The sequence below is a fragment of the Nipponia nippon genome, unplaced genomic scaffold (genome assembly GCF_047370975.1).
Source record: "Nipponia nippon isolate SJK-2023a ecotype South Korea unplaced genomic scaffold, ASM4737097v1 scaffold_3, whole genome shotgun sequence".
NCBI classification, from domain to species: Eukaryota; Metazoa; Chordata; class Aves; order Pelecaniformes; family Threskiornithidae; genus Nipponia; species Nipponia nippon.
Genome location: NW_028262347.1, coordinates 123,559,258 through 123,585,624, shown reverse-complemented (window position 1 = coordinate 123,585,624; position 26,367 = coordinate 123,559,258). Strand labels below are relative to the sequence as shown.

General features: G+C 39.8%; 1 protein-coding gene across 1 annotated transcript in view; it reads left to right on the top strand.

Moving 5' to 3' along the window:
• The window catches only part of ADAM12 (ADAM metallopeptidase domain 12), a 186,956-nt gene that overhangs the window by 103,567 nt on the left and 57,022 nt on the right, over positions 1–26,367 (top strand). The window contains exons 4-10 of the mRNA XM_009475739.2: positions 2,143–2,221; positions 5,843–5,919; positions 17,453–17,636; positions 22,029–22,094; positions 23,005–23,076; positions 24,808–24,977; positions 26,192–26,276. Of these exons, the coding sequence (XP_009474014.1) occupies positions 2,143–2,221; positions 5,843–5,919; positions 17,453–17,636; positions 22,029–22,094; positions 23,005–23,076; positions 24,808–24,977; positions 26,192–26,276 (733 nt within the window). The remainder of the gene's footprint in view (positions 1–2,142; positions 2,222–5,842; positions 5,920–17,452; positions 17,637–22,028; positions 22,095–23,004; positions 23,077–24,807; positions 24,978–26,191; positions 26,277–26,367) is intronic.

Below are 26,367 nucleotides of genomic sequence, written 5' to 3'. Positions count from 1 at the left end.
TCATCACTGCTGTCAAACACTTTGGAAACAGCAGAGCACAAAGCGAGTATATTGCTCAATCACTTTGCCCTTATGCTACATCTGTTACCCTATCCCTTGCCTGTATTTTGTCCCATTAAATAAAAATCGCTTCGGTATCCTATATGAAATCCCATTCCCAAAAATGGAGCAGATCTCTGTTAGCTTCAAGAGCAATGGGATCTTACCTTTTGCCTTTACAAAGGTAATGAATGCCTGCTAAGTGCAGAACTTAGTAGTATTGTTATAAAAATAATGATAATTAAGAAAGCAGCTGCTCTTTGTGATAATGAGACAGTAGGAAACATGGATACAGCACACTTTGTTTCAGGCAGGCCTTCCAGAGGCTGCAGGCACAAGAGGTGGGATAAATGTAGGTGTCAAGTGCCATCTGAGACACCACAGGGTGTTTGAGGTGTCCCTGCAGAGCTGGTTGGTGAAATATATAGAGTATCTAAATCAACACTAGATGCTTGGTTGGGCAACCAAATCCTGCTCTCGGTGTGGTGGTTGGCTGAGATCCAGAGCAGTTCCTGTACAACCCACCAGTCGCTGCAGTGTTTTAACACTGGGTGTCTATTAATATGCTAATATTTCCCACAAGCTGAAAAATGTAAAGTGAGAATCTGTGCTTGAATACTCATTGTGTTGGGGCTTTGCTATCTTCATCTTTTTACGTTGCCATTTCCTTCCTATTATTTGGGTTTTTTTCTTTTTTTTTTTGTCTTGTTTCATTCAGCATTTTTTTCTTCTGCCTTAAGATAGAGGCTTTTAAAGATGAGTTTTCTCTCTAATAAGTGTTTGTACAGTTCCTAGCACAACCAGGTCCTGATCAGGACTGAGCCATTGGATATTAATGTGATGCAAATAAATCAGTAATGAAAATTAAATATTTGTTCATGTTCTAGTTTTAATGTTTATACAAAATGCAAGAAATGTGTAGCGAGACTGTGTACTAGTTCACACTAGTATATATGCAAGAGTGTGGCTTTAACCAGCTTTAAGAAAAAGAAAGGGCCTGGTTTATTCAAATGAACAACCCAAGGGAGAAAGGCTTCATTGTGAAACCTTATGGCAAAGGTTTTCAATAGTCCAGACTCTCCAGTTTTCTGAAGATGACCTCGGCATTTATCTTTGGTTTCTTCTATATTGTGCTTTTGCATTTCACTAGAATGTTTGTCAAAACTCAAGCACGTTTGTGTTGAGGAACATAGCTTAACACCTATGTTAGGAGTAAATGTGAATATGTATTCTTCCTTCTGGCCTCGTTAGAAATGCTCTTTAGATAAGAAGTTGAAAAACAGATCAATAGCAAGGCTTTTTTTTTTTTTTTTTTAAAAAAAGGCAGATGCTGCTTTCCCTATTCCATGAGTTTACTACAAAAAGAAAAATTTTCATAGATGTCACGCAGCACATGCCCCTCTCTGGTGGTTTCCAGAAAATGGTAATTGCAAGTCAAAATTTTGTATATCATTGCCAAAGGCAGGAGGGGAAGTGTGGAGAGAATGAGAACAAAATGTCTCGTCACAGGCATGGTCTTTGACCGTCTCCCGATATATCATTTCAAGTCATTAGATTTCCATTCGTGAATATCCTTTTCAGATGATCAGAATGAATCCAGTACTCTAACTTCTGTAATGTTCCTATAATGCTTTTCCTTGAGTGTCAATGGAAGAATTTTGTTTCATTTACCGAGAGCTAAACTAGTCTTCGGGTGGTCACTTGCTGATGAATACAACACATCATATAGTAAAATAAGTAACACAGGGAAAACATTTTCCTTTTCCACAGAGAACCACTACTTAACAATACTCCAAATGTCTAGATTTCAGATTTAATGGCAAATGTGTTGAAAATTACATGGAAGATTCAATACTGAGATATGCTGGCATGCAGTCCTCATTTGGAAGAGAAAGCAGTCTGGAAACTTTTCACAATTAATGAAGGAAGTGTTCAGTACTGCAGCTTCAATATTTGCAGTTATATTTTTCCTTATTTCACACACAGCCCTGGTAGTCATTGTATCATTAATGCTTGGCTTTGATCGCTATCTCAAATGGGACCACTAAAGGACAAAGTTAAGGTGATGTGGCCTTCATATTATGTCTGCTCTATTTTTTTCAGGGGCCTGTTAGCCAGCAGCTTCACAGAAACACATTATTTGAAAGACGGCACTGATGTGGTTCTCGCACGCAATTACACGGTAAGGTTGGTGTTTCATGGGTAGATGATGTTTCATCGTTAAAACCCAAAGTGCTCTCTGCCGGGATCTGAGCCACGGGATGAAACAGCTCGGTGTATGATCTTTTTTTATTGTTGCCTTCAGTACCTTTTTGACTGCTGTGATCCTACACATGAATTTTTAGAGAGAGACTTTAAAGGCAAGCTGTGGGATTTTAACCAGGTGACTTTTAAAATCTGTAAGATTTATTCAGCTTCTTGGAAATATACCCGTTAAAATTTTATAATAAATGCAGCCATTGCTGATCAGTTATGGAGGAAAGTCCTGGTTCAGTTAGTTAGAAAGTCCTAACTATCTGATTTCCACAGTGCAGAAGCTCACATCAGAGGTTTTGAAGGCTTCGGTGTCTTTCTGCATTGGGGAAGCCATGGCTGGGGTTTGGGAGAGGGGGCTGGTTGTTTGGGTTTATTTTTTAAACCACACCATAAGACTGTTATGGATATACTTTATGCATGCGTATGTATGTATGTATGTGTATATTTATGTGTATGTATATATATTTATATATATGTATAAAAATATCGTTAATATGATCCTTGTTAAAACCAGTAGTTAAAACCTGCTTTTTATAAATAAAAAACACTTAAGGCAGTAATGTTTTTGTCCTCTGACAGTATGAACGCCTTAATTAGAAACAATGCAGCAAGCCATTCTAATTACAAAGTTTATCTTTTATCTGCCTAAGTCCTATAAAGTATTTTTTATGTTACGTTACTTATTTATTGGTGCTGTCAGAAGAGGCATCGTGCTTTGTGTTCCCATCCATAATGGGCTTTGCTGGCATCAGTGAAAGGCATTATTTCTATGCATAACATCTTACTTCTGAAAAAGCATCTTCATTATAGCCCCAGACCTCCCAAGTAAAGCAATCATTTTGAAAGCTTTCAGTGTTTTCTTTTTTGCTGGATGCTCATATCTTCTTCAAAATCAGCTTAGTAGAAGATAGTCATTTGTTTTAGAAACAAGAAGGCTGTATAGACTCCTCGAGGAAGTAAAAGGAAAGAAATGAAGCACACAATTCTTTGACAGATTAACTTACATTAACATGAATATGTGTACGGCTAATGATAGCTAGGCTTTCCCTAACTAAAAAGAAAAAAAAAAATCTGTTTTCATAATGGCAGTAAGTCATGATTAATACTGACAGTGCATTTTGCTGCCTAAAATATTTTTTTTTAATATCAGTGAATTCATTTTTCATTAAATGCTGCAATATGGTTTATAAAAGATAAGTCTCTGTGATTTTATTTTTATATCTCTTCTTCACTGAGGACATCAATATAGGCTGTAGTTGAAGTCAAATCCAATTTCCCATTGAAAAGTTGCTTAGTCAAATTCTGCTTGGAGGTGAGACCAAGCCAGGTTTGTGGAGCTGTCGGGTGGGGAGTTTCTCTAGCACATGAGTCAGTGTCTAGGTTATTTTTCTGGTTTGTAGCACTTGAAAAATTTGCAATTGTCAAAAGCTGGTATTTATTAAATGATCTCAAGTAAGGGTAGAGTACTGCTTTAAGTATGACAAATCAGCCATGGTAATTATTTGTTTTTAGGGCATCATCCATTTTATATACCCGTTTACAGGAATAAAAAGATTTGCTAGGAGAAAAAAAAAATCTTGCAGTTCAGTGGAGTTACTGAGCTAGAAATCAATTTTCTACCAGTCCAATTGCAGGCCATGGTCTGGTGCGTTTACATTTTTGGTATTGAACTTTGGCATCATATAGCATGTGGATCTCAGTGAAGTTGTGAAATGGGCCACAACAAGGAGCTCAAAGTTAATAAAATGACAAGTTGTGTGTAGAGAGGGAAAGAAATCAGGAACTTTGCCATAATTCATTCTTTGATAAAGACAGCTAGACTGCAGCAGCCTGTGTGGGACGAGATATCAGCTTGCTCTCCCCTTTTCACTGAGGACCGTGCTTAACACTGGTGATGCTAAACCCCAAAGACTGGCTTCTTAAGAGCTCTGAACTGCATCTCTGCCTTATACTTAACTTCAAGTGAGAAGAATAAAACTACTTTATTTTTGGTTTTAGACTGTTTCAGGGTCACTGTGCTGAGGCGGGGGATGTTGTTTTTTCTTCTGTCTTATCAACTGGATGCATGTAACTGATAATATTAAAATAAAGTTAAACAGTACACATGCTGAGAACTTTTACGTCCATAGCAATTGTGACTGAAGCAATCATCCCCCAAAAACTCAGTCTTTGACTTCCTTCCTTTTGTTGTGGCTTTATCCTTGCTAATGTGTTATTGACTCTTTACAAGTACTGATGATAAAAATACCCAGGAGTAAAACACTATTACCCTGTTCTGTCATTTCTTTCACTGAGAAAAGCTACTGAGATTTGTATTTAAAAAGTCAAATGTTGCTGTTCTGTGTTCAGTTGCTTATGTTGGAAATACAATGCTCTAAACAAATATTTTTCATGGTATAACCATATTTACAGAAAATTCATATCTGAGTTATTCCATCTTGTCCAGCATTTTCATGGCTATTGCTTTCTTTAACAAAATCAAGCTGGTCTTTAGAAGTCTGTGATGTGAGGCTTTGTAAGTGAAAACCATGCCCCAAAACTGAAAAGGTTAATTAATGCAGCTAGATGGATGTGAATGAACCAAGTAATAAAAAGGCACAGTGAGATGACAGGTTGAAGCATGAGTGATAACTTTCCTTTGCACTAATAAGATAGGAACCTTTTACAACAGTGTTTTCTGTTTCCAGGTGGCATTCAAAGGAGCCATGAGAAAAGAAATGCTGGACGTGACACAATCATTGCTTTCCAGCCAGTCACATAATTAGGAATGTAATATAACCTTTAGTCAACAATAAAATTAACCTTGATTCCAGACAGATATCTGTATGTGCTGAGAAAGTATCTCTGTTGTGGGTGCCTTTTGCAAGCAGTGAATTATTAAGGAAATACAATAACCTAGCTGCAAAATGAAATTGGTTTGTTGCCTCTCAAAATAGAAGACCCTCTTATTCTTGGTTGTTCTTAATAACATGCAGCCACTCAGTTGGGTAATTCAATAACAGGTTTCCTTTCCAACCTGTTTCTCTTCCCCTTCGTTTGCCCTGTGATTTTTTTCAAGCCATGGAGTAGGGATTGGCTTTTTTTATACTTCCCTTTATACACAACTACCTCCTATAGACATATATACATGTAAATGACCTTAAATAAAAATATGTGTCTATAGAAAGTAATAAAATGTGTCAGCTGATTTGTTCATCTGATTAATTTTATAAAACATTTCATATTGTAGCTTTAAATAAAATAACACAGAAAAAGGTTATCAGTCATGCAATTTAAATACCATTGGCCCTCTTTATTAAAAAAAAAAAAAAAACAAACCACAAAACAACAAAAAAACCCCACCACCCCAACCTCTGGAGTTTAAAAACACCCAAGATTTCCATTTGGGAACCCTTTGGACTATTAAGTACAGTGAATATTTAGTGGGGCAGGAAAAGTGCTGTCAATGTGCTTCTGAATGAGATTGAAGACAGCTTTGAAAACCATGAGAAAACAAGAGCGAAGAGCTTTTATCATGACTGAAATGTTTTATCTTTTTTGCAATCAGGGTCACTGCTATTACCACGGCAATGTACGAGGGTACCCCGACTCCTCCGTCAGTCTCAGTACCTGCTCTGGACTCAGGTGAGCCAATAGTTCAGTAATACTTGAGCTCCTTACAAAACCATCCCAGTACTCACTGAGTTTCTGTTTTGCCTTTTAATGAATGTATCAATATCCATTTTTCAAATGTTGGTACAACCTCTGTAAAAATGTTTTCCCTCTAGTTGCTCTGAGGAGAAAAAAAGAAATAGATAATGCAATTTGGGGGTTTTCCATTATGTCCCTTCTCTCTTGCTGTCCGTCCTTCTCTATACCCTTTTGCAGCAGTGTGGTGCTTGGCACGTTTTGGGGCTGGCAGTGCCTGGTGGCCCTCCAGTCCTCCTTGTCCTCAAAGCTGTTTCGCCAGTGATGGCAGGACTGCTTTGCAGCTGTGAACTCATGCATCGTCCAGCAGCTTCGTCATTAGGAGAGATTGCTTTATAAATATGGCTGTGGAGCTCCATAAATTGCGTTCATGGCAGGTATGATGCTCAGCATTAGGATTTTAGCTACTTGTTAACAGAAGAGTAGCAGATTCACATTGCTGAAAACCAAACCTCTTCTGAGTTTGAGAAAGGAACAGGCTGACAGCATTTTAAATACGCAATGGACACAGTTCAGGAAACAATTATCTTCCTTACTTGAACAATCAGAGACTGGTATTTACTCACAGAGCTGTTCCAAATCACAGTAATTAACTGTAAATTGGCTCTAGTGTTCTCCCTGGAAAACCCAGTTTTCCTGTCAGATTTCCAGCTGTCTCAACCTTTTCTGGGTTTGTTTAATTTATCTACAAACAGCGTGAGTAGCTGGAGTCTTTTTCCCTTGATTTTGCATTTTGTGCAATAGTGGTATTGTCAAGGCTTTATAACAGACCTCTGGGACAGACAGCAGCAGAGAGAGCAACCAGTTTGTTACCAGCCCCTCTCCCTGTCGAGGGACCCGTTTGCTGTAGTGGATGGGATTCCTGTGGCTCATTCCCACACGGAGAGGGGTTTTATGGGTGCTTCGGGATGTATCTGGCATCTAATTAACCCCTTGCATGGACCATGGCAGTCCACGTTCACCAGTCATTCTCGCAGTCTGTAAAAATACAATGCAGTGCTCTCGGTATTTTAGTTAAAGGGATTGCATTGCTGCAAGGTCCACAGGGAAAATCTGCACTGTGTGGGACAGGGTCTGCATCGATGTCTTGTTCCAGAGCTACCTAAGAAATGAAAAACACTCTAGAGAAATTACTGTTCCTCACATTAAAAACATTTTCTTCTTTCCCTAATGTGCTCTTTTTACAATTGTTTTGCTCACAGAGTTGCTGCCCAGTGTTAGGTAGTCAGGTATGTCAAGGCAACATATGTTGGCAGTGATATTTTTCTCGCATCTGGCACTATCGCGGATAAATCCCCAGAGTGCAAGCTGACGGTGTTAGGCTCCTTCCCCATAGGAGAAGCGTAGCAGCATCTTTTTCAGTACAGGTTTTCACAAGTTTCCCTGCCAATGCACGTTTTGCTCTAGCAGGAGAACAACTGAGGCCGTATCTCAGTATCCATGCCCATTTAGCTGCTGCATTCACTGCTGAGGTTGGTTAAGAGAGTGTCCATGAGTGATAACAGTTTATGATAAGAGTGCTTGTTGACTTACTCCACAAAACTCATTTCACATCCTGATAGCCAATAGTAATAAGTTCCAGTCATTACCTGTGCTTGATCTGAGCCAGCAATGTCTATTTGAAAGGTTTCATAATGCACTGTCAGCTCCTTGAACCATCCAGGCCACCTCGTCAAAACTGGTTAGGAATAAAAGGCCAGGTGATATGAAATCCCAAGTAACTGCACTGAGGTCCTGAGAGCACTAAGCATTTTCCAGAATCAGGCCCACGGGTCACCGTATGCCTCCACCACCAAAACATTATTGTGGCAATGTGTGCCTTGAGAATTTGGGTAGAAAGATCTAGTTGAAGATGTCCCTGCTTATTGCAGGGGGGTTGGACTAGATGACCTTTAAAGGTCTCTTCCAACCCAAGCCATTCTGTGATTCTGTGATTTACTGCATGTGATCCAGTCTGAAATAATACGAGGAGAAATAGGACAGTTCAAAACTACCTCATGGCTTACTTTGCTGGCAACTTTGCTGGTATTACAGCTTGAAAGAATAATTATGGATAGGGTAGGGTAGGGTAGGATGCTGTACTTGCCTGGAGTAGGGATTCTTGTTTTTCCGTGGCATGATAGACTGCAAGCTGCAGGCGTGAAGACATCAGACATCATGTGGCCATGGAGCCATGGGTGAGGACAGTCTCCAGGGCAGCCATTTCGCTTGCAGCAACCGGTGGAAGGAAAGACTGATCTCGTTCTCAGTCTGTTCCTGGCTTTGTGACAGTTTCTAAGTGAATTAGCCAAATCTCTCTGTCTCAGTTTCTCCATCTGTGAAATTCATTTAGTGATTCTTACCTACCCCACACAGCTGTTGCATGGGGCTAAAGTTTAAGTGCCTGAAAAACACCTAAGGAAAGGAAGTGCAAGCTGTTAGCTCACTGAAATCTCAGAGCACAAATATCCTCCTACTCCTACTAGACAGACACCTTGGGCATTGTTCCAGGTGGGGATAGGTAGGGACTGTGTCTTTTCCCTCAGATTAGCAGAGTTCATTAAAAGACATGAAACTAGTCATAAAGAATAGGTTCCACATTTTAGCATGCTTTGAAGCCTGAGTGCTCAGCAGTAGTCAAAGAAGCAAAAAGGATCACAGGAATTACTGAGACAGAAATAGAGGCTAGAACAAAAACCCTCATTACCACTTTATAAATCCATAGTGCACTCACATCTTGAATTCTGCATGCAGTTCTTGTTTTCCCCTCCCCATCCCAATCTCAGAAAAGGAAGCATTATATCCAGAAAAGGTACAGAGAAGGGCAAAAATTATGATTAAAGGTATGGAACAGCTTTTATCCAAGGAGAGAAAATAGACTAGGACTTGTCACATTTGAAAGGAGATGATGGAGGAAAGGGGTGTGATGAAACGAGGTTGAATGTCATGCTGAAGAGGGGACAATTGATGATTATTTTTCATAACCCCAAAATTAAGAGACATCAAATGAAACTTTAGAGCGAAGGAAAGTACTTTTTTGTTCACCACATAATGAAGCTGTAGAGCTCACTGTCACAGGTGGGTGTCAATGTAAAAAATATCAGTAGCTTCAAAAAAGGTGAAATAATTTGGGGAGGGGGAGCTGGAGGAGCCTCTCCAGGGCTGTCAAACCCAAAGATGTCCCTGACACTCATGCTGTCAGAGCTGGGGGTACCAACTGGATGCTTGTTATGTTCTTATATCTTACCCCTAAGTATCTGCTGTTGGCCAGGGCCAAAGACAAGGTGCTGGGCTGGAGCAACCTTGCTCTGACTGAACACAACCATCAAGTTCTTACTTACAGTGCAGCCACATGGTTGAGCATTTGAGATGTGTTATTAGCTTGTAAATATATCATGATTAGTCTATGATGAGCTACAGGAAGAATAAAGTGTGAAGTCTGCAAACTAAGACAGGTTTGACTAGTTTACATTTTTCAGGCAGATAGAGGGGGTGAGATGTAAAGATAAGTGAGAAGTAGACTCAGCTCTCTTACACACGGACACTCACATATTCCAGCTATGTTACATCCTCTCAGACATAACATTCGAGTGCCTCACTTCACATTGGATTACAATGGCATAAATAGTTGGATTGATACTGATAGCTGCCTAAAATGCAGGTTAGAGGAGAATATAATCATGCCATCATCTGTATCCTGCTGGCTTCTCCGGAGGAGGAAGAGCTAAACGGTGGAGAGGAGATGGTAAATGCTGAATGCACGAAATGGGAACAATGGGTAATCAGGATTTCCAGCGCTTCCATCTGGGTAAGAAAGCCAGTTAGACTGTCAAAGCTTGTGGGAAGGTGAAGGTACGACAAAGTCAAGTAATTTCCTTCCTGTCCTCAGGAAATACCCTTCTGTTTATCTAGCTCAGAGGCTCTTCAAGTTTTTAGCAAATAATTTTGGCCTGTAGCCACCACACACATCTTCTGTGATAAATTTGTATAGACTTGAATGTTTTTTCCACTGTTACTTTCTCCATGAGTGCAGAACCTAGCAAATGCACACAAAAATGCAGCCTGAAGAAGAGGACAATCTCCATGGTCCAGGGGCTGGCAGAGGATGCTGACATGGGGATGTGCAGCTACAAAGGCATCCGCAGTGACCTTTCTGGTGGGGGGACCTTGAGAGGTGCTCTCAGAAATGCCTCGGTAGTTTAAGGATACAAATCTTACAGGAAGCCTTTTCTTTCTGAAACACCAAAATGCTCTTGAAAATCCTCAGAATCCCTCGGAGTTGCCCAATTGCTAGATAATAAGCCCATTCGCACATATGAAAAGTATTCAATCATTGTCCAACCTCATCAGCGACTGAAAGATGCTGTGTCCACAGTGACAGTGATGGGGATAAGGCCCCAGAACTGAACAGACAGGCATTTTTAATGGGATTACATAGCTATGCTACACGAGGCCACCAATACTAGAGCCATCCATTTTTCAAATGGTCTGGCTGAACTCACTGCATCCCAGACACAGTCAGCTGAAGAGGGGATTTAAATATGACACTCCAGACATCAACTATTTAAAAAAGGAATGGAAGTAGGAAACCAGTGAGAAAAAAAAATTGAATTCCTCATGACTCCTCAAGCATGATTTCCCCACAGAAGGGGAGATTTCATCCAAAAAAGAAGTTAGGGGAAAATCCCAGCTGAGAAAAGCACCGGTTTGGATGTGTGCTTTTTCTCCATACTTTCTGAAGAGCTTTTAGTTCATATAAACATTTCGCATGATTTGTGAGTTATCTGACTATGAAACTACTGGTGGTTTTTGAGCTTAACATTAGAAAGCATTCAGCTTCTGGGGTTTCATAGCTTTTGTATTCTGGGTGTTCAAGTGGTAAACAGCTCCCGGATCACGATCACCTCTGTGATCTGAGACGAACATTATGTCCATTCTTAGATAATTGTGTGCACGCTGTCCCCAGGTGCACAGTAATCCCCCAAGCATCACTGCTACTGCTAGGACAAGCATGAGAGATGATCTGTACCTGGCTGTTTGAGCCTGCCCCTTCTTCAGCAAGTCTGTGTCTGACAGCACTTCATTTAAAAAAAAAAAAGCAAAACTAAAAATATTTTTCTGCATTTTGTGAGTTGAAAAAGCATCCTATGAGCCTTAATGTCATGTTCAAGTTTGAATCAAGCCTTCTTTTACTGTTAGGCTGTTTGCTGCATAGTGCTGTAAAATGTGCTCACTAAATTGACACTGATGCCAAGGTCTCTTTCCTTCTTCATTTTTCTCTGCTTTCCTTGGTCTGTCTTGTCACCCTCCCGGTTGAGCTCACATGTGACACTTTCTCTGATAACACAATTACTGTTTCTTGCAACCCAAATGCCGGACATGAAATTGCATTATCGCTTTCAAGTCAAGTAACTCCCTGCTTAAATTCCAGGCATCAAAGTTGCAGACCAATATGCATTCACTCTGGACAAATCTGTCTTGCACTGAGAAAGGATTAAGTGCGTGCTGCAGTAGTCTCTGGGTACGACTACATTATAGACCCTGTGCTATAGAATATATTTTCAGGTTAATGAAAGGCATTGGCTGGAATAAAATGTATTTGACTAATGATGTGTCTGCGTGAGAACACCTCTACCACTACTGCAGTCTGTAAAACTAATAACGCTACTGCTTTAACCTCCCTTTGAGATGTTGCCCTTTGTTGATTTGGGTCAGACTCGTTATTTTAATGGAATCCTGATGTGCAGTATAGGAGGATAACAGTATTACTTGGGTCTTGTGTGATGCTCTTCATCAATAGCTAATTATTGTGTGCGATTACTAAAATTTACCCCATTGTAAAGGTGGGGAACTGATGCGGAAAGAGGTAAATTGACTGTCCGAGGCTGCCCAGGGCAGTGGTGGAGACAGGAGTACTTCTGTTTCTGGAGTCCAGCTCCCGTTCTCTGTATTTCCCAGTCCTTTAAAGTTAAAGAATGACCAAACCATTTGGAAAATATCTAAAGATCACCTAGCCCATTAGAAAAACAGTCCACAGATCATCTTTTTCATCTATCCCAATAGTATTAATCTGCAACTAATTAAAACAGACTAAAAGTGAAGTTTTCATTCACTACTTCATTTTTCTTCCTCATTTGTTTGTTTGCCTGCTTACTTGCCTGGGAATTTGTTATACAAAGAAAAATAAATAAAAATGCCCTATTATGTTACAGATCACCTTCTGATATCATGCACGTTGAAAAACACTGCAATGAGTAGCTGCTGTACCTCCACCACGAGCATCACGAGAACAACACTGCGGGGCCACAAGGCTCCAGTTCTCGTACTTATTCACCCAAAACTCTCATTGACATCGGTGGTACAGCTGTGGGATTGAGCCCTTTACTTTTGAAGCTGTAGCATTAATTATGAAATGAAGGTCCTGTAGGTTTTTAGGTGGCACGAGTACTGCACAGTCTTTTGCTGCGTCTGTGGGCAGAGACAGACTTAATGTGAATATGTGGTGTGTAAGCATGACAGCCCTCTATAGTCTAATTAATTTCTTACAAACTCAAAACATCTACATTCCTCTGCCAGTGGTAATAGAGCTTTTTATTATTATTGTTTAGAAATGAGTATAACTTTGAGCTTCATTAAAACCAAATGTTTAATTGCATTCATGGATATCAGATTTATTGATTTACTTAACTTTCCCTGTATAGTGCAGCAGAATAATATATAACAGTTTCATATAATGCTCTCCTAGCCAAGTTTTACTTCAGCATCACAATTTCTCAGACAAGTATGCGTTGATGGTTTATGTTGGCAGGGCCTTTGCTTCTGCTGACAAGTTGGAAAAGAAAAATCCTATTTATATTTTGAGATTTCCTAAAGCCTGTTGATTTATGAAATACGACTGGCCTTGCATTAGGTTTTGTTTTGGTTTTCCTTTTTAAGAGAAAAAAATATCACATTTGACTTTATTGACAATTTAAATAGTGGAATTATTCCATCAAATGGCATTTCCCTAATTGAGAGATTCCTGGCAGGTTAAACAGCAATTAATAACAAATTAATTATTTAAGTTATGCTTCCATTTAAGTTCTCCCATCATAGGCCATCTCATATACACATTCCCCATGTGTCGATATGGCATATAATGGCGTACAGCAGGCAAATACCAATGAGTCGTTCACGCTTAGAGCTGATTAGCAGCAAAGTGGATGTGGTTTATTTGGTGCTCACCATCAGAAATGAGCAGGATTCAAACCCTTTTGAGAGGCAGAGTAAAATATTAGCTCAGGCTCAAGCCCACACTGAAGCTGCTTCCAGTTGGCTTGGAGCCTGGGAATTGATGTCTGGACATGCTGTATGGTATAGATGTTTTTGTCCTCCCTCTCTGCTACCAGTGATGAAAAGGACAGCCCAGTAGTTTTAGACACGGGTTGAACTGTCTCTTGTCTTTCCTGCCCGGCTCATTTGCAAGATCTTTCTGACTTCCCAGCATCAGTATGGTTTGAGACTGGGGAAAACACAGATGCCATGAATTAGATACCTGGAGACCAAAAAATGTATACTTTATATTGCATTTTTCCCAAATATTTATAAGCTTGGGAATTCTGGTAGTCTTTTGCCTGGTAGAGGTAATGGTAGAAATCTCACAGATTTCAGTAGAAGTCGGTCTTAAAGAACAGCCACTTCTCAAGTACTCGCAGAGCTGCTGAAATCCCTTTGGGGTTCCTTGTATAATTTTTGGTTGCGGATCTGTAGTTTAATATGCTGTCTATTTGCCACATTGGAAAACTTTATATTATTTAACATTAATGCCTCCTGAAAAATTGAAAAGTTGCACTGCCTTGGTCTTAGGGGGAGCATAGGCTGACTCAGGTGTGTGGGAGAACCATGTCCGAGAGGAAGACGCAGAAATGGTGTAAGAGTAACAGAGGCTTTTTTGAAACACCTGACGAAAGTGGAAGGAAAAAAGTAATTTTAGATTTATTTTACTTGCATCAGATTTTTAGTACTGAATGACTGGTAGGTATTGTTCATCTAATCCTACCACAACAAAAAAGAAAGAAACCATAACTTTTAACTAGTTACATTTTTAAGGTGCTGTGCTTGGCACTGATCGATGGGGGGAAAATGCAACTGTAGGAAAAGAAAATTAGTCAAAAACAGAGAACTGGCCAAGATAATTCATATTTGATATTCATTATCTTATTACAGATGGTCACAAGCCAGGTGCTGCTATCCTGTAGGCAGCACTCAAAGGATAAGTGTGCAATAAATGAAAAGTATATTTTCATTTACGCCGAATCTGCAGATTTTTTTTACCATGGGATTGCTTCATATGCAAAGATGGAATTGTTCTTAAAGGCTCATGCTGTCACTTGGGATAGGAGTCTCAGTGGCAAGTTGAATAGGCTGTCCTGGCTCTGGTGTGCTCAGTAGAAAACAAAATTTATCACTCTGGTATGTGTTCATTTGTCCGTATCCTCTGCAGCTAAAGAAAATGAGAGGCAAAGAAATGGTTATATTTAGTTATTTTAGAGAGTAGCTGGGTATACAATGGGCGCATTGGAAACCTGGCATTTATGTGGCATGTTTTGGCTACGAACTTTTGACATCAAGATGCTGGCTTATAAAAAAAAAAATAACAAAACAAAAACAAACAAACAAAAAACACAAGAGAGAGAGAGCTTTACCCAGTAAAAGAATACTACTAAGTCTCTCCCTTTCTAGTGAAATAATTAAAGAAAATTATTTAAATCTATATTTTTTTAAGTTAATGTTGTAAGCAGGATAAAGTTTAACATTAAAAAGATAATCCTTCATGGTTTTATGTCGGTTTTGAGTTGTCAGTAAAGGGAGATGGTCAGGCTGGCCCATTTCAAGCAGTGACTAATGGACTTCTGCCTCCATTGCTGGTTCCAGCTGCCTCCAAAATGAAATGATTAATTGCACAAGGGAAAGACAACAATCCTTATTGGATTGTGCTGATTACAGAGTCGCTGATTATCGGAGTAAAAGGAATATGTTGTCCTAGTTTCCTAAATGCTTCAAGGAATAAGGCAGATCTGAAAATAATTTAGAACTGTAGGGTGTAAGGTTACTCAAATCCTGGGGTGACCTGCTTGGAGGTCTCTCGTATGTCATGCATACTATAGCGTATCCTAGCTGTAGCTACAAGGGTTGCTGTGATAAATCAGTCCTGCTTTTCCAACTGTGATCCGTCATACACAGAACGCGTGTGCGATGGGTAAATAATATATCTTACCTGATTTGCCAAGGGTGCTAAGAAAGCTACAAATGAATTGTCAGACCCTGCTCAGTAAAGTAGGCTCCTGCGAATGCTGTTGCACAACCTTTGATGTCATGGGTGTCCAGGCTTCTCTTTTCTCTTGGACTTCTAGCTGTTGTAGTTAACAGTAAAATGATCATCTGTTGGCTTGGCTGAACTGATGCTAATGATGTTTTATAGCAAAACTGCGCAGCCAGCTTGGAATGAAAATTTCAGTTAACTGGTTAGGAGGCCAAAGACTTTGAGTTTCTTCATCATATCTTGCTAAGAATAGAATAGCTAGGGCAGCTTTTTCCTAATAATTTTACTTTTTATTTTAAAATCAGTCTTTACGGTGTCATTAACCTGCTTCTGGGTCCTCCCTCTTTTTCCTTTTTCTCTTTTTTTTCTTTTTTTAGCTTTCTGCAGGAGAATTGTGTAGAGGCACATAGCGATCTCTACAATGGTTGTAGTATCTTATCTTTGTTGCAGTACACACAGAAATAAAAAGAGCAGACACTTCCTATACACCAAAAAGACACTAATAAAACACAGCCAGCTTTGGGCTAAAAATGATTGCCGTTTAATAGCATATATAGACAGTATAGAGCAGTTTAGAGGAGGAATTGAGGAAGAATGCCTTGGCCAATTAAAAGGTTCATGGAATTCCAGGTAGGTAGATTGTAATTACTGCTGCTGAACCTTTGCCAATGCTTAGGGATTAATGCTTTCATAATTTAAAGACAGGGAAGAAATTAGTAATGCAATGCACTATTCAGTGTAGTATCTAATTGATGAATGCTTACAACACCCCATAAGCAAATGCTTATCCCTAGTTTAGAAAAGAGAAATAGGTCTTAAAGGGTACCTTTCTCTGGTCAGACAGCCAACAAAACCTGATGTCCCACTCAATGTAGGAATTGTCTAGGACCCTCCTGTGTGGTTGGCAGTATGTGCTCAGGATGTAAGTTAGACACTTGCAAATTAGGCACAGAATATTAAATTCCTTTCTCTTGCAGTAATTTCTACCTGAGCCCTATCTGTAAACCTACTTCATGCCTTCTTATGCTGTGCCAGTCCTGATGTACAGTAGAGCAGTCTTCTTACTCTGTGGTCCTACAGTTGCAGTTGTAATTACTAATTCCAGTGGTATTTTTGGAGATCATCCTACTTTACGCCATACAGTACCAGAAATCCTACTCCAGCATGCGCAGACCACGGACGCCCATACCACACTGCCTGTATTTCCTGTGCTGAGCTGAAAGAGCAGCCTTCTGCCAGCAGCTTCCTCAGCAGGAGGAACTGAAAAGCTATTCAACCTTTTGTCAACTTCATTTTACTGTAGCAGCTCAGAATAATTGGGCAGGACCCAGCACAAGAACCCAAGCATGGCTTTTATTTAGTGAGTTGTCTGGAGTATATGGGGAGAGTGGTTTTTGGTTAGGAGGCAGCACACGAAGCCGAGAATTGGCTTCGTGTCCTAGGTTCTTACACATGTTTCTTGGAGCAAGGTGGTGTATCTCTTCCTAATTCCCTCTTTGCATTCTGTAACTTAAAGTAGTGCAACAAGAGTGCTTTCATTGATGGAAAATTTTTGAGATCCTCAGAGAGCAGGTGGTATTGCTGTAAAAATGATTATTTTGGGTAGTCAAATGAGTTAAACAGGAATCCACTGGTTAATATATCTGAGCTTCATTCTGCTGCCCCACTGTGCAATATTTAATAATCCATTTTGATACTGCAATGCCTCTTTCATCTGGCAGAATTGATGCTTGCGTCAGCATTTGGTTTAAAAGGTATAATGCACACTGCAGATTGTAATGAATACTTTCACTCTGTACCTTTTCTTACAAAAGCATTTCACCGCACTTTTGTTCATTACTGTTTGCCATGGCTCCTCAGAAGCACACACATCATGACTCCACTCAGCAATGGCAATGCATCACTGGGAGAATGGAAAACACATAAAACACAAATATAATTTTGCTTTACAGTACAGCACTTCAGAAGAGGAAAATTTTTGTTGAGCCATTGCTTCTTTTAAAGTATGGTGTGCTGCAGTGACAAATATACAGCTTTGATGTTTCCTATGCCACCCAACCATGACATTGTAAATCAGCGTTTTGCTTTTTCATACTCCATCATTATTAAAACCTGTTGTAACTCTGTTGTAGACAAACATACGTTAGCTCGTGAAAACCATGCATCTTACTTTGTTCTCTTCTCTAACAGGGGAATTATTGTATTTGAAAACAAAAGCTATATTCTGGAGCCCTTGGAAGGTGCTACAGGTGAACACAAGATCTACCGAGCAGAGAATTTGAAGATAGCCCCAGGATCCTGTGGCCACCAGCTGGACATCTCTGCCATGAGAGCTGATGACAATGACACATCACACCATTCTCAAGCTGGCAGGGTAGGTGGATAACGCACTTTTAAATTTCTGGTTTGTGAGTATGTCTCTGGTGGCCTTTCCGTATTACTGCTCACCAAAACTCTTTGTTGCAGAGAGTCCCTACTGAGCAAAACATTAATCCATATAGTCAACTTCTGTTGACGTCGTGTGCTTAAGTGCACGCTTAAAATTAAGGATATACTTCCACAATTTGCTAAAAGTTTATTACTTTTCCTTGATCCTGCATAGATAACTTGCCTTTTACTTTCTTTTCAGTACTGAGATGACACAGAAAAGTGTATGGTTTCATACTATGGTAATACATTTTGGTTCATGTATGATTATAGCAAGAATTTAAGACCCCATAAGAACACCAAGCAATGTCTGGAAAAGTTCTTGCCCACCCAAGATGGAAGAGAACACAATAGCTGTGATACTTAGCTAATATTAGGTTTTAAACCTATTACATTCTAGTAGGAAAGTATCTTATGCAGACAAAACAAATTCTCACCATATTATTTTACAGATGTATTATTGTAGTTGTTTTATGTAGGAAGAAATGCACTTAATGTGAAATGCATCTAGCTAATGGAAACTGTGGAAAATTAAATGAGCTAAACATCAGGAAGAGGAAATACTGTAATACGTTCATCTGCATATTGGATGAGGATTGTAGAAAAGACTGGTTTAGGTATTCGGAAATTACACGGTACGAATCTGCCCTCTACATTTATTGAATGTTACATACTGGGATTTATACTTACATGTACTACTAAGCCCTTGCATCAAGTTAATTGTTAAGGAAAGCAACCTAAATGGCATCCTTAGATATTATTTATGTAGTGGAATTAAGTTATTTTACATTTTAGGAATATTGAATATTACATCTAATGCATTAGCCTTTACATATACCATTTTCTGGGCTGAGCTTATTTCTGAAAAAGTGTGTAGGTTGAAAGCATTGGAAGAGTGCTTTTCACAACTTTATTAAGGGTGCCCCAAAACCTTTATGACTTTTGACTGAATTTCACTGAGGTAATCAATGTAACACCAGGCAACTAAAATAAAATGTGTGCATACAACTAGCTGATACAGTCAAAGCAATTTTACTGTTATCCTCATGGTTCTCACATTTTGTTGATGGCTTCAACTACGTGCCAGAATTCACCTTAAATATCTGAAAAATATTTTTGCTGTGGTTCAGTGGACATAATTATAAAAACTGTCAACAGTCGCATCGTATGGATAGGTACAATATATATAATGAGTATGTTGGATATGCTTCTAATGTATGAATTTTGAAAGCTGTCAAATGTGATGTGCGGAGTGAGTTTTCACATTTCAGTGTTGTCATCAGCTAAGTAGACTGTCAGGACGTACTGAATAAAGACGACCTGCAAAATATAGAGACATAAGGCTGCACCAGTTTACACTGGGTGACAGGAGAAAGCAGAAATCCAGTCTCAGGTTTAGGGCAGGATGAAAATTTTGAGTTTCTTGGCACGTTTGGGGGGACTTTTTTGTTTGGTTGTTTTTTTTTCCCCTGACCCTTCACTCAGCTACCTACACTAAACGCTTATTGAGCAGAGTTGAAATGTGAGATCAATATATCACAAAGTAAGACTAGCCTTTGGGTTAGATTTAAATACAGATAAATGATGGGACAGACAGTAGACTCAGCTTCCCAGATCCAAACACGAGATTTAATAGAGCAAGTCAGCTAATGTAGCAGATGTGTGCAGACACGTTTTGCCCCATTGGAGCTGGGTCTCTGTAAGTACTGGGTCATTTCATAACTCAGTGAACCCTCAAATTGCAGCAGGGAGTGTGTTTTCCAGTTGAGCTCCATTGAGATAGGATCCCACAGAAGGCAAGCCTGATGTGTAAGACAGCCCCTACAATATGGCTTTTTCTCTGTAGCCACAGAAAATAACCATTTTAGTGGTGCTGGTGGACCACAGATCAGGCAGGTGAGCCATTTGGGGAAACGGAGCACAGAGAAGGAGAGTGGCTGCAGCATTGCAGTGTGAATCCAAGCCATGCCGATTCCCAGGCAGGGGAGCACGAGAAAGGGCTACAGTGGCATGGGACAGCAGTTTTGTGATAGGATCAGGGGTGGTAGAAGCAGGGGAGAAAGGCAGCGGTCAGTGGAACAATACATGTTGTCTCCCATCGTGCATATCTATCATGGCTGTGTTATTGTCTCTTCATTTTAATTCTGAAGGGTTAACTCAGGCAATGGATTGTGCACTGATGCAGTCAGCTGCAGAAAGCAAGCTGAAAGAAGTCATAATTAGGTATATTTTATAAATAAATATTGTAGCCAAGGAATGCATATAGCCTTTGGGCAAATCATAGGAATGGATTCGTTATTCAAGTCAGTCACCAGAGGCTTACGTGATTATGCCCTGCTAGCCAGTTTCTCTCAGGCCATCTCTCTCCAGTCCAAACAGTTTTACTCTTGGTAAAAAGTAAATGTTTTAAACTGACTGATGTAACAGAGCTCTTCTTATATCTTACCTGGACTGTCTCATCTTTTACTCTTCATTTGGAAGACTAGAGGCACCTTGGGGGTACATCTCTGACCAGGACTGCATAATAAATTTCAGGTTTATGTTAGACTTTTAGTGTTTGAGAGATCAGTTCCCTCACAAACAACACCCACATGGTCATTTGCCTTATGCGGCATCTCACTCATGTCTGATATATTTTGCAGGGAGGTAAATAGAGCTCTGCCAGAGCACTGTAGGTTCCGCTGAAGTCTGCTGAGACATGGCAGGCCATTTTTATTGCCTCTGCTGCTGTTCCAGGAGCAGCAGGACGGGACTTGCTGACTCCTTGGTGTCCTGGTTCCCAGCTGGCACATCACCAGGCACTGCTGATGCCCTGTGTGGCAGACGAGGCATGGGCATGTGCACCAGGTCTGTGCACGCACCATGACCCCACGGCGGTGACAGTTGCGTCCAGTAGAGCACAAGAAGGTGGCAGGGAACCTCAATACCAGGAGAAGTTGTAAGAATATCTGCCTGAGCTCATTTGCCAGACCTGCTAATAAGTGTAATCCTGTGAAGTGCTTGTATCATTGATGTTTAGTTCATTAATGATAGCCTCTACTGCTTTCTCAGTTCATAAATACAGTGCAAATGGAACTTAACTATTTTCCAGTTACTGTAGTTTGAAGGCTGTGTAACACTATTAAATATGTGTTTGAAAGTCAGAGTTACCAAAGGTTAGAACCGTCACTTTCGTCTAAACACAATGCTTCTTGCAAAACATTCAAAATCATTAATCTGCAGATAACAGAGAGGAACACTTTGGTAATGTGAAGAAAACTTTGTGAAATTTGGCTGGAAGGTGATGTCCAACACTGACTTAGCTTAGGGGATCACACAGTTTGCCTTGGAACAGTTTGCTGGAAAGCTTTAGTCATGTTTTAGGTTATAGAGCATTGGTTTAGTTCAAGACATCATGGTCATTAGTAGGTCATACATCTGCTGAAGCTCCTTAAGTTCTGGCATGAAGATCAGATATACTGCTGAGACCTCTTTTCCCTCAGCTGTCTTATTCCAGAAACAAGGGAGGAATGATAGAACAGATATTCAGCTGCTGTAAGTCACAGAACTTTTGCAGGCATTAATAGGTCATTTAAATTTAGGGTAGCAGAGGAGTTGTGCTATGATTGGTACTATTACAAAATCATTTCATTTTCTTCAGTGATCTTTTTGCAGCTAAGCATTATGATTCTTTTAGACCTGCATTTAGAAATGTAAGTAGCATGACCAGCTGTTTTATGTGAGTATACAGATACAAAATTAAATGTATGCCTTCCATTTTTAGAGTATTAGTTTGCTTCCCCACACACTGACAGTTCATTCCATTTTTTTTCTGAAGTTTTTGTTCATGGGTTTTTCTTCCTACATAATATATCAGTTGATCACTTGATCTCTTCTCTGCTTCACTCAATATCCCTTTATCTCTCATTTTTCTTAGTAGCCAGCTTGTCTATTGTGTGAAATGTTTGCTAAAAGTCATCTCATCATTTCTTTAAATGTGCCTTCGAAATGGCAAAGGTCTTTCTGCTAGAGATTATATGCTCCTGAAAGGAAAGATAACTCAAACATTTCAGCTGCAGAAAGCTGAAAGGTGAGAGAGACTGCACCACTTCCCTGCTTGCTGTGATCAAATCGTGGGGTTTTTTTTGTAAGTACCACGTAGACTATTTCTGTTGTAGTAGATAAAAGGAAAACTTCCATGAGAAGAAGGAATACAATAGAAATTTGTATATAGTGAAATCTTTGGAAGTCTGAGGTGTTGCGTATCTCCTCTTGCAAGCACTTTGTTGGACTGAGGCAGAGCTGATTCCAAGGGTCACTTGTTGCAAAAACAAAATACTATTTTCGGTTTTTTTGGCAGTACAAGAGGGAGACTCTGAAGACAACAAAGTATGTGGAGCTTGTTATTGTGGCAGATAATCGTGAGGTAAGAAACTTAAAACTAAAAAGTTATGGGAAGCATGGGTAGGAAATGGATAGCTCAGTTCAGCACCATGGTGTTGCAAGTAATGTACTTCAGACAGTAATACGATGGTTTTCAAAAGTAAAGCTTCTTCCCCAATTAGGGCTCAGCAATGGAAGGCACTATTAAGATAGGACAATGCTGATAGTCAGTTTTAAAATTTCTTGCAATACTTCACAAGGAATTTGACTCTCAAATAATTGGGATATATGGCAGTAATTGAAGATGAGGCAAATACGAATTCACGGCCCAGGATCTCCTTGAGCTAGTTAAGTCTTCATTGCCATTGACTCTGCCCTTGGCAGGACCATCACTGTTTGGAAGACATGGTAGGATCCTGCACTTGCTTTTGAAGCAGTACTTTGCCGTCACATTGCATGAAGCACAACTGCCTTCCTGATGGTTCGCAAAGAGAGCTTCAAAGCAAGTAACCAGGACTGGCTCTAGAAATGTTCCAGTGAGTTGAATGGCAGCCAAAGATCTAAATCTTGGTTTGAATTATTTTGCTACTTACATTTTTTTTTTGTATCCTTGAACACTGCTAGTTAGGGAATTACAATTACTCTGCTGCAAGAGCCAAAACAGCTAACAGAAGAGCCTTTAGTTTTTCACAAAACATCAGTCCCTGAAAGATCCCTATGTAAGACTTAGGGATTTTAAAACCTTTTCATGAGAACCAAAATCCTATCCCATAGCCTGTGCTTATTCTGAGGCAGCCCATGGTCCCATGAAGCCAACCGGAGCCTGCCAATGGCCTTTGGTTGCACTTTGTAATTCCCAAACATCACCGACAATGCTGGCAGAGTAAGGTGGCTGTTGGGGGGAAACTCTGTGATATTTGTGCTGCTAGTACATTGATCCTTTACATTCCAAGTTTCAGAGACAAGGCAAGGATGTGGAAAAAATTAAGCAGAGGCTGATAGAAATTGCAAACTATGTTGATAAGGTAAGAACATGAGCATTATTTCACTTTTTCCAAACTTAATACACTTTCTGAAGGATATTGCTGTGAAATCGATGTTTTTTCTACTAGTAAATTAAGAAAGCCACCCTGCTCAGACCAGCAGCTTTCCCAGCCTTTGCCACATCTCCTTATCCACCCACCTTTTCAAGGAGCTAACTCTGCTGCTTTCCTAATATTTCAGAATGATGCTTCTCTCCAACCAGTAAAACCAAAAGAGTAAACTTAAATCTTTCATATGTCTTTCAACATACCAAGCTGTGAGCTCTGCTCTGCTGTATATGGGATGCATATATCTCTGGGAGCACTATTCCTAAGGAGATGTACAATTTAGCCCTAGGATTTTATTAACCTGGGAAGATGGTGGGGATAATCACATATGGAACAGCCCATAGAAAAAGGATTTTTTTACGAGGAGGAATTTGGAGAACAAAGTCCTTTACAGCAGCAAGGGATGGTCCAATTGTAAGGCCAACAAAGGGCCTGTGAAAACGTGGTCAATAAGATATAGAGCCCAAGGAAGATGGCAGAATTAAAAATATGCAGTGCTTAAGGGATCAGAAGTTGATGGCTGAGAGAGAGCAATAAGAAAGAAACATACACTGGGGTTTTTTGTATTTGAAGTAATTTCTTGACAATAAACAACAAATGCTAAGAGTCCTCTACAGCATTCTTTGAACAAATTAAATTTTATTTTTGTTGTGCTCTGTGGCCAGAAAAAATTAGGAGTCCAGTAGTGAAATTATAACTGAGGGAGTCTTAATTTAGCTGAGAACTTATCAAGTGATACTTCAAGGGCAATAGCTCAAGGAGAAGCATTCTTGATTAAAAACAAGCTGCCGAAGACACCTCCACCTCTTCCATAATTGTCTTGCTGACTTATTACTGGAGGACAGGTGTTTATATGTTACCTGCTCAAAATTAATTTTGCATGCTATAATATATTTATGTTTCATGCTTAATTTATGCTCAGCAAATGCCAATGTTATCTAAATGACTGTAACGCATATAAACAAGACAAAGATCTAGTATATGCTTTTCTCAGACTGTCAGCCAAATCTGGACTTGATCGATTCTTGGATCCTTCTTCACATTAGTCTCACATTAGAATTGTTATCTCTGCTCCATTGCTAATGCTGCTCCAGCTCCCCTCTTGTAGCAACTGTGGCATTTACCAGTGGGGTAATAGTGTCTGTAGCCCACAGTGCTAAAATCATTTATTTTTATCTGCTGTGAGCAAGACTCGATGACTCCGGCTAAATTTTCAGCTACTATTTTGAACCACAACTGTAGTACAGCACAACTGCCTCTACCTCTTGTATTGCATTGGTGCTAGTGATGGAGGGCAGCCATGGAGATGGTCATCTGCTGTAGCAACGAGTTTGTTCAGAAGTGAAGGCCATGTGAAGGTAGTTGCAGCGTTTCATCTTGAAGGAAGATACCAAACTTGGGTGGGACATAGAGAAGTAGCATATCTCTGGATGTCTTTGAATGCCTTATGGGTATTTAGTAAGGTCAGAACTGCTTTCTGTAAGTCACGGAAATATTTTGTCTGAGTCAGTCCTGTCAGGTGTTCCCTTTTGCCCTGAAGAAGAGACCATTTAAGCCTCTGCAAGAAAGGTTCATATGCACGTTATAGTTCTGTTGAAATACTCTAATCCAATGTGGTCTAAAATGCATTTGAGAGACATGTATCTATTTTTTTTTTCTCGTTAGTTCTATAGGCCACTAAATATTCGAGTAGCCCTGGTCGGAGTGGAAGTATGGAATGACATGGATAAGTGCTCTATTTCTCAAGACCCTTTCACCAGCCTCCATGAGTTTCTGGACTGGAGAAAGCTAAAATTACTACCTCGTAAACCCCATGACAACGCACAGCTGATAAGGTAGACTTGATACTATATTTAATATCGGCTGGGATTTCAGTGATTTGAGAATAGTTGTACTGAATTCTTCCCCAGTTGCTAAGCTGTTGGGAGGAACATCTGTGCTCCTCAGGGTTTGTCCTTCCCCTCTGCAAATATCAAACATAAAAGCATTTTGCAGAGCCCTTCAGCAGATGCTTCAGATTAATTGCCTTCCACAGCTCTGCAATAGCTCTGTTACTTGTAGGCCTTTCCTGAGTACAACTCACGTAGAAGTGTAGATGTGTAATAAGCTGGTAAATACTTAGGGTATGAATTTACAAGCAGTTTAAGCTGGTCTCAGTCTACATTGTTACTGAAAAAGGCAATCCTGCCCTCACCCCAAAAGAAGAGCTAAGGGGACACTATACGACACCTGCTTGTTAGTAGAAAGACCTCAGTAAACTTTAAAATGCAGTCTAAATTGGACAATTTGTTTGCATTTGTGACTTAAAAATTAAATCATACACATCTTTTACCCTGCTGCTGTTTCCTGGATTAAAGTAATTGAGTAAACATGCTCAAAGTAAAAGCACTCTCAAAAAAAAAAAAAAAAAAAAAAAGTAAAAGAAACACCTCTTTCTTGAACCAGGTATCATTTTGATCAATGAACCATTCTTTATACTATACAGGTAAACATACCTGACGTTTTAGTAACTAAAAGGAGCTCTTTACTCATTATGTAGATATTCTTACATTGTCTGTGTAAGAATAGAGTGAGCCCTTCCAAACTGTCCCTCATGAGATATTTGATTACTCTCTATGTACAATAATACTTTGTTTGGAATGATTACATTCTAGGCTGTCTATTATAACAAGTAGCATATAAACTTCCCACTGCATTAAAATAACCCTTCTTTGAGATAGAGACATTATTTTTATGTTTGTATTTCTATTCCCAACTTCAGTCAGGGGAAAAATAAAGGAAAGAAGGGTCCTGTTACAGCAGTAAACCCAAAGGAGGGTGGTCAAATGGATCTTTCTTGTAGCGGGGATGCTGTCATTGTCAGTTCGGCAAGTCGACATGACTAATCTGTGCTTTTCATTGTTTTAAACCTGCAAATGTTTGGAGCTGACACATTTGAAATGGAATCTTTGTTTGAGATTGGCAGAAATACAAGACTGAAAATAATGGGGGGGTATCTTGGCACTGAATGGTGATTCTGTCATTTTTCTCCTTTCCCACCCTCCTGCAGCGGGGTGTACTTCCAAGGGACTACCATTGGCATGGCACCCATAATGAGCATGTGCACCGCAGAGCAGTCTGGAGGGGTCGTCATGGTAAGTGGTCAAAGCACGGGACTTGAAACTGGCCCAACTGGTACAGCACAATCTCGAATATTGTAGTACTGTGTTCTGTACCAGAACGTCA